This window comes from Lissotriton helveticus, chromosome 2_1, assembly GCF_964261635.1.
Source record: "Lissotriton helveticus chromosome 2_1, aLisHel1.1, whole genome shotgun sequence".
Taxonomy (NCBI): domain Eukaryota; kingdom Metazoa; phylum Chordata; class Amphibia; order Caudata; family Salamandridae; genus Lissotriton; species Lissotriton helveticus.
Genome location: NC_136059.1, coordinates 1,179,201,744 through 1,179,213,646, shown reverse-complemented (window position 1 = coordinate 1,179,213,646; position 11,903 = coordinate 1,179,201,744). Strand labels below are relative to the sequence as shown.

Genomic DNA, 11,903 nt, shown 5'->3' with positions numbered 1-11,903 from the left:
GGGGCCAGCGGTAGAGTTAAAATTTGTGTACTATTTTGACTTTTGTGCATCACCCATACTCTTGGTATTATGTCACAAACTTGACTATCACCCGAGTAATTTCTTGTTCTTCCTATAGATTTTTATTTTGCTGCTTCTCCCCTTGATCAATGTCGCATTGTGTCTAGTTATTGGGGATTTTAGCTGTGTCCTAGTCCCATTTCCCTTTTTCCATATTCCTTTTACTAGTCAGCCCATTTATTATTATTATTGGTGTATTGTTCAGGTTCATACTTCGAGACTGCAGTGATGTACCAGGGACCCCCATATTATGCATAATTCCCTTTTGTATGACCAGACTGGTTTTCAATAATTTTCTGTAGGCCTAGTTCGATGTTTTCCAGTCTGACTGTTAGGGTAGTGATAGACTGGTTAACTGACTCAATACTATAGTAAGGCAAGTTTTCCACCTCAATAGGAGACACCTTACCTTTTTTTTTTTTAATATGACAGATTCAATGTCTATTCTAATTTGGTTTTTAGTTTCTTTTTTCTGCTGCTTTAATTTTTGGTGGATCAGATGTGTTCTAATCATAGAAGTACTAGGACTCTCTAGTTCTTGTCTTTTGTTTCCGCATTTTTGATCATTAGCTTTTGCATTGCATAGTCCACCTGATGCAAAATTATTAAAGCGAGGTATCTACGAATGTATGATAATACCACGCATACAAATACCACGCATGGCTTTACCACGCGAATTTTACTTCGCAAGTGGCTTTACCACGCTGGAATTTTCAACGAAGTATTATACTACGCACATAACGTAATGAAGCACCCAACGTCCATCAAGCACAAATGACACTAAAATAAACACAATGACACTAATAGGTTAAAAAAATATGCGTTACGTAGTGACAGCGTTTTTCTTTTGTCACTTTCACTGACCCTCTAAAAACGTGTCCCCAAGCAAGATGGAAGAAAAATACGACGATGAAGGTCAATTTTAATTAATAAAAAAGCACTTTAAAATACACTTTTAGTCACCATTTGATCCCGTTTTTAAAGCAGATTAAAACACATATTTTATTTCAAAATACCGTTGTCACTCAATTAACACATATAAAGAGCTGTCCACCATTTTCTTATCAGTGGTTCGCCGCTATCTGGAGAGTAAACACTGTTGTGAGCAGCTATAGAAAGCAGGCTCGATTTTAGTTCGTTACTGCCATCTACTGACCAAAGTAAGTAGACGTTTTAACACACATTTAATAATATAAAGGAATAGTAAATCTGGTAAAGGATTTTACAAAATGTATTTTAATTTTATTATAACAGAATTTATCTGAGGAGAGTGACAATTGCTTCCAACTGAAAAAAATATCGCAAAAGTAAGGAAAACATGTATTCTTTTTTTTTTATATTGATTTAGTCAAAATGTCATACAAACCATGTTTCCAAAAAGCAATGTATGCCAAACAGATTTTAGAAACATATTGTCCGTGAAAGATGATATATGTCTAGAATTATATCAAATTGAAAAGTAACTAATAAATTATTATTAATTTGATAAGTATTGAGCAAAGAACATGTTGGGTCATATTTATAATTACTGGCGCATCCCTGCAAATTAACAGGGATGCTCCAGTAATTGTGCGTCATGCCTCCGCCACCCATGATGCACGGCATTTACAATGCGGCGCATCATGGGGCAAAAATGGGTAAAGGTGTCGCATTGTTGGAGTTGCGTTGCATGTGCAACGCAGCTCCAGCAATGCACTGGGACCCATTCTACTAATGCTGCGCCAAGTCTTACGCCTGCTTTAAGCAGGCGCATGATTTTGACGCAGCATTGGAATAAAAGTGTCTGAGTGAAATCTTGTAGATTTCACTCAGCCATTTTTAGGAGGCGTTCCTGCGCCGGAACACCCCCCTTCCACCGGAACGCCTCCTTAAGGCGCATGGCTTTACAACGTGACGCATCTCTCAGATGCGTGACGTTGTAAATTGCCCGCACCATGGCGCATCTTTTGCGCCGCCACTGCGTCACAAAAGTGACGCAACAGTGGCGCAAAAGAGGCGCAAGGGGTTTGTAAATCTGCTCCAAAGTAACTAGTTAATATTTTGATATTAAAATGTTTGTGTTTTTAAAATTCAGTCTTTTTGTAATATCTCCACTGAGTATATAAAAACATGGGTTTTGAAGTTTAAAATATATAATTATTTTACTTTATACTGAATTGGATAGAGAAGCAGTTTAAAAAAAAAAGTAAGGTATGAACTAATTTTCTACAGGAAAGATGTTTGGCCATTGTCTATTGGCTAAATATTTCATTTTTAATCAGATTGGTAGTTAGCTCAGGGAATATGATGGTCATTGTTTTGTAGACAGATTTACTATTGATATACTGCTGTGTACTTACCTCAGGGTAGGAGTTGTATAAAGTTTGGTGGTTAAATGAAGAGGCCGATTATGATGGTAGACGGACCTGAGTCTGTCTGCCACCATAGAGTAGGAGGGACCGTATGCATGGGCAGCAGCGGTCCCTCCGTGCAGATCAGGATGTGACCTACAGGGTGGCGGTTACATCCTCTATCTTTAACATTGCAGCGGCTGCAGCTTCAAGCTGCACCCGCAGCAATGTTAAAAATGCATGCATGGCATTTGTGTGCAAAAAGCGGCAGGCACCACATGGTGCCTGTCGCATTGTAAATGTAAATGTAAATGTATTTCGATTTATATAGCGCACTAATCACCCAGAGGTCTCAAGGCGCTTGCTTAGGGAACCCGTCCTGGGATTCCCCTGTGTGATAACCCCGGCAGGGTATCCACAAGGTGAAAGCCAGGCATCCCGCCGCGAGGGGCCGTAGTGGAGATTAAGCAAGCTATTGCCCAGAGTCGCAGAGTGTGAACCCATGAGTTGAGTAGGCACCGGAACAAGAATTATCGAGTCCGTGGATTTTTTAGCCCAAGACCCGCCGAGGCGGGGAATTGAACCCTGGTCCAGGATCGATCTCAGCTTCCAGGTCTGCCTCCTCTAACCCCTGAGCCACACTTCTCCACTTGTTCATGCAAATGCAGGGGGGTACCATAGGTACCCCCATGTGCACCCCCCACACCCCCTTTTGCCCAGGGGGCCCACAATGGGCCGCGATGTGAAGGTCTGTATGGTTTTCCACGGCGGAAAAGTCACCGTGGAAAAGCATACTTTCTACTCCATCCTAATATGGCTGGCGGTGTCTGATAGACACCGCCACCATGTTAATGCTTTTTTGCCGTGGTCGGAAGTCGACCGCGGCGGAAAAGCGGCGTACAGATTGCAAGACCCACCAGCCATTCTAATTTGGCGGTGGGTCTTTCAAGCCTCCACAGGGAAGGTTTTGGTCAGAGTCTGTATGTATGAATTACAAATCTTCCTCCGCTGGGTACTTACCTTAGGATAGGTGTGTTGGTCAGTGTCTTTGTGTCAGATTTTCTATTCTTAGTACTATTCTTAGTTGGTACTTATAACAAAGAAATGTAATATTTGTAATTTACAATTTTAAAATATGCTATGTCTTTATTTTTCTAACAAGAAATCAGATAAAGAACCATTACCGTCAATCAAAAATCTGATAAAAGGAAGAATATCTTAAGAGATCAGTTGCATGAAAGAAAAATACAACCAATCTTCAGGTACAAATAAATTAACCTATTAATTTGCCTTATCTAATTTTAAAACTTATAGTGGTGCAATGATGTAACTCTGTTTTCTGAGAGCACATTTTCCAATTCTTACTCTGCTTCAAACTTACCTCAGGGAGGATGTTAGGTATTAACTGGGATAAGTTTTACTATTATTAGACAGCTGAGTGTTTTTATTTGGGTAGATGTTGGACAGATTATGTGGACCAGATTATATCATCTAAAATCTCTATTGATTTATCTCAGAAAAGGTGATGGACAATGTATGTGAGCCAGATTAATTATTCTTATTATGCTGAATAATTACCTTATGGAAGGTGTTTGTTGATACATATTACATTTTCAAAATACGTTACAACAAATAAATGTAATATTTCTAAATTGTAAAATATACTATTTCTTTGTTTTTTAAAACAGATATCTCCATTACCGTCAATACATAAACTGGAAAAGGGAAGATCAACTTAAAAGATCAGTTGCATGAATACATCCAAATTTCAGGTATAAATGAAAGAACCTTTTAATTTGTCTTTTGTATTTTTAAAACCAATAGTGGTTCAACAATCTATCTCTGTTTTCTAAGAGCACTTTTTTAAATTTTTACACTGTTGAAAACTTACACTAGGAAGAGTGTTAGGCTGAGTCTAAGAAATCTAACTCCTCAGGATACTTAAATTAAAGAAGATGCTGTTTAGTGTTTAAGAGGCAGATTAACAATCCATACACCACTTGTTACATACCTCAGGGAAGGTGTTGGTCAGTGTTTGTGGGCCTGATTTACTATTCTTACTCCGCTGGATACTTACCTCATGATAGATGTGATGGTGTTTGTTAGGATCTTTGCGTCAGATTTACTATTCTAACTCCAACGGTTACTTACCTCTGGGAAGGAGTAGGTAGGTGAATGGGTGCAGATTTACTATTCATACTCCGCCGGGTACTTATCTGAGGATAGGTGTTGGACGGTGTCTGTGAGTTGGATTTAGTATTCTTACTCTGCTAGGTACTTACCTTAGAGAAAATCTTTGTCAACATATATTAACTTTACTAAGAAAGATACAACAGATAAGTGTAAAATGTCTAAATAATAATTATTTAAAATATGCTACGTCTTTGTTTTTCTAACCAGTTATCGTAAAGAGAATCATTAACATCAAACCATAAACTAGAAAAAGGAAGAACAGCTTACCACATCTGTTGCACGAAAGAACAAAACATCCAATATTCAGGTATAAATGAAACAACCTTTTAATTTACATTATCTTTTTAATTAAACCTCTAATAAAACAACCAACTTACGCTGTTTTTTTAAATTAAGGATTTTTATAGTGATATTAGAAAATAATGAAACAGTTAAACAAACTTAAAAAAACAATTTAAAATGTGCAGATTAACTAATAATTTTATGTTAACTATTCTAATCGTATTATTGATACATGTAATTGCAGCCACGTGTACAACATTGACCTGAAGAACCAAACAGACTGGAAAAGAGAATACAAAGGAAAGCAACACATATAGCAATATTATTGCAAACGTAACTTCATCACAGAAGAACAAAGAAATGCAAGCCTCAGGTACAATTGAAAACATTTCTGAAAAACAAATTTATAATAATTTTTTTAAATCAGATATTTAGGGACCGATTATGATAGAGGATTTTCTGCCTCCTTCGGGCCGGCGGAAGCCACCGCCGGCCCGGAGGAGGCGGAAAATCCTCTGCGGAGTCACCAAAGACCCACCGCCGCATTACGATGGCTGGTGGGTCTTGGATTCTGTCCGCTGCTTTTCCGCCGCGGTCGGATTACAACCGCGGCGGAAAAGCTCTCCTTTGGCTGGCAGTGTCTATCAGACACCGCCAGCCAAATTAGGAAGCATTAGTAAACGTGCTTTTCCGCGGCGGTTTTTCCGCCGTGGAAAAGCATGTGTACTTTTGCTTTTGGGGGCCCGTTGCGGGCCCCCAGGGCGTAGGCGGGTGGGGGGTGCACATGGGGGGTACCTATGGTACCCCCCAGCATTTACATGCACAAAGCGGCAGGCACCGCACGGTGCCTGCCGCTTTGTGCATGTAAATGTTACACATGCACTTTTAACATTGCGGCGGGTGCTGCTTGAAGCAGCACCCGCCGCAATGTTAAATATCCAGGATGTGACCGCCAGGGTGGCGGTCACATCCTGATTTGCATGGAGGGACCTCCGCAGTCCATGCGGACGGTCCCTCCACCTCTGGGATGGCGGACGGACGCAAGTCCGTCCGCCATCCTAATCGGCCCCTAAAACTGTCAATAGTGTAGCACATTATAATTTGTTGTATGACGTTACTATGCATCCTGTCTCAACATATGCCTTTTATTTGGGGGGGGGGAAATCCCCCCCAACCCCCCTTTTAGATTTGCAAGGTTTTTTTGGGGGGGAAACCCCCCCAAAGCCCCCTTTTTAATTTTTCCATGCATGAGTTATAACGCGTATTCCATTACCATGCATAACTGTTACCACAAAAATACCTTAAAAACCAAATCTTTATAATGATTTTGTTTGTATTGTCGGAGAAAACAGGTAAAATATTTTTGGGTAGTTGAACAGTAAACACCCCACAGAAGGGGCTGACCTATGTCCCTAAAGACAATGTTTTAAATACCTGTAGCTCCCCCTCTTCAGCTCTCTATTTTTTTACTAAATACCCCTTTCCCCATTACACATCATAAAGAGGAAATGGAAGTGTCTTTTCATTTCCACTTAGTTACCACGCTGATTGCTTTCACATCACAACAAAGATTTTATTATTATTTTTTTTTGGGGGGAGACCCCCCCAACCCCCACTTTTTTACATTTCCTTTAACCCCTTCAGTGCTGCGTGAATTTCGCTGCAGTGCTGAAGGGTTTAAAACCGTATTGGCTCATAACGGAAATGTTCCGTCATCAGCACCGGAGCACCGACGCTGATGACGGAACCGTTCCATCATGAGCATGCAAGGGGTTAAAACGCATGCTTTTACTATGTATCTTGTAGTAAATGTATGCGTGATAAAGGATATTAGTGGTAACCACCCATGCGTTATAATGCATGCACGGTTATGGTTATGGGTGGAAACAGTTGTGTTAAAGTGTCTGAATCCAGTTTTTATTGATTTTTTTAAACTAAATCTTGCATCCATTCTAAAACAGAAAAAATCTTGATTTTAGTAATTTTATTTAGATACCATAAATCTTTTGTACAGAAAAACACAAGGAGTTTTTAAAAAATTCAAACTCATTTATTATTCTCTTCTATTTACAGGATCATCAACAGATAATTCAAGTCGCCGAGCAAATTACATTCAATCTAAGAGGGGTAACAGGTTATTAAAATTTGGTGGCTACATTTACTGTAAGGATCGTTTAACTGAGCCCAGGAGTCATTGGAGGTGCGTAGAATATTTCTCATCACATTGCAAAGGCAGAGCGGTTACTCTGGGAGACATAGTGGAGAGGTCCACAGAGCATAACCACTCTGCCTCTGCAATGGAGATTGAAGTAAGGGAAAATCTACAGCAGATCAAATTTTTGGCAGCTACCTCCAATGAACCCTGTGGCTCAGTTTTACGGGAAGTTGCACAAAACATCCCCATGCATGTTGCCAGTAATATGCCCACAATCCCCAATTTAAGGCGCATGATTCAAAGAACAAAACAGGCCATCAATCCACATGCAATAAGACCACAAACTTTCTCCGATATTAACATCCCCCCAGAACTAACTGTGACTTTTACTAATGAAACTTTCCTTTTACATGATAATAATAATCCTGAAAAACGTCTTCTAATCTTTTCTACAACACGTAATTTGGCCACTCTTGAAAATACAGAAATTTGGATGATGGACGGCACATTTAAATCTACCCCCCATCCTTTTAACCAAATTTATACTATTCATGGTAATATTAACCACACAACTATCCCCTTAGTATTTGGTTTGCTGCCTGACAGACAATCTTCCACTTACACTGAGTTTTTATCAGTTATAAAAACCAAAACTCTCAACAAAAGTCCTCGGAAAGTAATAATTGATTTTGAGATACAAATGATTAATACTATTTGTAAATTATATCCAGACACCCAAATTCAAGGTTGTTTTTTTCACTTTTCCCAGGCGTATTGGAGAAAAATACAGAAAACATCCTTGGCCGAAGATTATATGTCAGACAGCAAACTACAATACGAGTTAAAAAAACTAACAGCTTTGTGTTTTGTTCCTCCTGATTTTGTAGATGACTTCTACACTGCAATTATACAATCAGATTATTTTATAGCAAATGAAGAGAAATTGGCACCTCTTTTAAATTATTTTGAGGGAACCTGGATTGGCAATCTTAGCAGGTCAGGTAGCAGGAGAAAGCCAAGGTTCCCCATTGAGTGGTGGAACTGCTACTTAACTTGCTTAGAGGGAGGAGCAAAAACGAACAATTCCATCGAAGGATGGCATAACTCTTTTAATAAATCCATAGGTAGGAGTCATCCAAACTTTTATCATTTCTTAGAAATTTTAAAAAAAGAACAAAGTTTTCAAGAAATGAGGATGGCTCAGTCACTTTCAGGTATGCTAAATCCTCGAGTGACACGACGTAGCCGAGAGATGACTGAAAGACTTCAATCAAAACTCCAACAATTTCCTTTAATGGGCACGTCTGACTACCTTGAAAGTATTGCATATATTCTTCATTTCTAACATGTGAATTGATCGCCTGTTTTACAATTCTCCCAAAAGTTATAATTGACATTTTTCAAAATTGACCCAAATATCAAATAAAAATTACTTTTGCTATCTTACCAACTAGCACAAATTTTTTGAACTGACATCACATCAATTTTGGATCAATATGTTTAATTTGAAACACTTTTTTTTAAAATTTCTTTTTCAAATTAACAAAGTTAGGCTAGGTATGAATAAAAGAATGTTTCTGAGTTCATTTACAATACCTTTCTTGAACAATTTATTAGTCAGAAAACAATTGTTCCAAAGTGTGTATATTATGGCAACCTGCATGGGGATCAAAGTGTAGTTCTTAAAAATTAAAAATGATACTCACCACAGAATTTGAAATTAACGTACAGAACTTTCCTTACAGTAAATGTACCTTCCAAATGTTATAATGTATTTGGTAAAAAAAGAACAAAACCTAACCGGACCCCGTCTTCATGTCATTGCATGCTGAGAGGAACCACCGACTACAGAATCAAATGTGAAACAATTAGTGACTACGAAGTATCTATAAAATTAGAATGAACTATTATAACGATTAAACTAAATTCCAAATGGATTAATATATCATATTAAGAAAATATTCACTAATGTTTTTGTTTTAAAATAAAAATTTGTTGTGCATTATTAAAAATGTATTGATCTCTTTTTCTGATAAATATTTTAACATTTACTCAATAAATACAATTTTTTACTGAACAAGATCTTAATTTAATCTCTTTGTTCATTATTTAATCTTAGATTCTATTTTATATTTGATTTGCAAAGATTTAAAATGTGCATGATGGTATTAATAATTGCATTGAACCATTGCTTATAATGTTAATTGATTGTACAACATGTTTAAAACATTTGGATTTAATACATTAGTATTAAAACACTACCCCACCCAATACCCCTATACCCCAAGCATCCCGCTCCTAAAAGTTAGTGTAGTAATTTCAAGTAAAGTATTCTTCTTGTTTATCACATAAATAGGGAGTAGCCACATACAAATTAATACTCAGGTATTTTTTGCCAACTAGAAAAAAAATACCTGGGTATTAAAACACTACCCCACCCAATACCCCTATACCCCAAGTATCCCGCAACTAAAAGTTAGCGTAGTAATTTAATGTAAAGTATACTTCTTTATATTTAACATAAATAAGGAGTAGCCACTTACAAATTAATACTCAGGTATGTTTTGTCAACTAGGAAAAAATACCTGGGTATTAAAACACTACCCCACCCAATACCCCTATACCCCAAGTATCCCGCTCCTAAAAATTTGCGTAGAAATTTCTTGTTAAATACACTTCTTGTTTTTTTCATAAATAAGGAGTAGCCACTTACAAATTAATACTCAGGTATTTTTTGCCAATTAGGAAGAAAAATACCTGGGTATTAAAACACTACCCCACCCAATACCCCTATACTCCAAGGATCCCGTTCCTAAAAGTTAGCGTAGTAATTTCAAGTAAAGTATACTTTTTGTTTTTGTCATAAATAAGGAGTAGCCACTTACAAATTAATACTCAGGTATTTTTTGCCAACTAGGAAAAAAAATACTTGGGTATTAAAACACTACCCCACCCAATACTCCTATACCCCAAGTATCCCGCTCCTAAAATTTAGCGTAGTAATTTCAAGTAAAGTATACTTCTTGTTTTTGTCATAAATAAGGAGTAACCACTTACAATTTAATACTCAGGTATTTTTTGCCAACTAGGAAAAAAATACCTGGGTATTAAAACACTACCCCACCCAATACCCCTATACCCCAAGGATCCCGTTCCTTAAAGTTAGCGTAGTAATTTCAAGTAAAGTATACTTCTTGTTTTTGTCATAAATAAGGAGTAGCCACTTACAAATTAATACTCAGGTATTTTTTGCCAACTAGGAAAAAAATACCTGGGTATTAAAACACTACCCCACCCAATACCCCAACACCCCAAGTATCCCGCTCCTAAAAGTTAGCGTAGAAATTTCTTGTTAAATACACTTCTTGTGTTTGTCATAAATAAGGAGTAGCCACTTACAAATTAATACTCAGGTATTTTTTGCCAACTAGGAAGAAAAATACCTGGGTATTAAAACACTACCCCACCCAATACCCCTATACCCCAAGGATCCCGTTCCTAAAATTTAGCGTAGTAATTTCAAGTAAAGTATACTTCTTGTTTTTGTCATAAATAAGGAGTAACCACTTACAATTTAATACTCAGGTATTTTTTGCCAACTAGGAAAAAAATACCTGGGTATTGAAACACTACCCCACCCAATACCCCTATACCCCAAGGATCCCGTTCCTAAAATTTAGCGTAGTAATTTCAAGTAAAGTATACTTCTTGTTTTTGTCATAAATAAGGAGTAACCACTTACAATTTAATACTCAGGCATTTTTTGCCAATTAGGAAGAAAAATACCTGGGTATTAAAACACTACCCCACCCAATACCCCTATACCCCAAGGATCCTGTTCCTAAAATTTAGCGTAGTAATTTCAAGTAAAGTATACTTCTTGTTTTTGTCATAAATAAGGAGTAACCACTTACAATTTAATACTCAGGTATTTTTTGCCAACTAGGAAAAAAATACCTGGGTATTAAAACACTACCCCACCCAATACCCCTATACCCCAAGGATCCCGCTCTTAAAATTTACTGTAGTAATTTCAAGTAAAGTATACTTCTTGTTTTTGTCATAAATAAGGAGTAGCCACTTACAAATTAATACTCAGGTATTTTTTGCCAACTAGGAAAAAAAATATCTGGGTATTAAAACACTACCCCACCCAATACCCCTATACCCCAAGGATCCCGTTCCTAAAATTTAGCGTAGTAATTTCAAGTAAAGTATACTTCTTGTTTTTGTCATAAATAAGGAGTAACCACTTACAATTTAATACTCAGGTATTTTTTGCCAATTAGGAAGAAAAATACCTGGGTATTAAAACACTACCCCACCCAATACCCCAAGGATCCCGTTCCTAAAATTTAGCGTAGTAATTTCAAGTAAAGTATACTTCTTGTTTTTGTCATAAATAAGGAGTAACCACTTACAATTTAATACTCAGGTATTTTTTGCCAACTAGGAAAAAAATACCTGGATATTAAAACACTACCCCACCCAATACCCCTATACCCCAAGGATCCCGCTCTTAAAATTTACTGTAGTAATTTCAAGTAAAGTATACTTCTTGTTTTTGTCATAAATAAGTAGTAGCCACTTACAAATTAATACTCAGGTATTTTTTACCAACTAGGAAAAAAAATACCTGGGTATTAAAACACTACCCCACCCAATACCCCTATACCCCAAGGATCCCGCTCTTAAAATTTACTGTATTTATTTCAAGTAAAGTATACTTCTTTATATTTAACATAAATAAGCAGTAGCCACTTACAAATTAATACTCAGGTATTTTTTGCCAACTAGGAAGAAAAATACCTGGGTATTAAAACACTACCCCACCCAATACCCCTATACCCCAAGCATCCTACTCCTATAAGTAAGAAAAGCAA

At 37.2% G+C, this 11,903-nt stretch overlaps 1 protein-coding gene across 1 annotated transcript; it reads left to right on the top strand.

The window, feature by feature from the left end:
* The first annotated feature begins 5,165 nt into the window (after positions 1-5,165).
* LOC144819656 (uncharacterized) lies at positions 5,166-8,365 on the top strand. Its single transcript, XM_078677464.1, has 2 exons — positions 5,166-5,238; positions 6,939-8,365. The coding sequence occupies exons 1-2, from the start codon at positions 5,226-5,228 to the stop codon at positions 8,363-8,365; spliced, it is 1,440 nt and encodes a 479-aa protein (XP_078533590.1). The 5' UTR covers positions 5,166-5,225.
* The last annotated feature ends 3,538 nt before the right edge of the window (positions 8,366-11,903 follow it).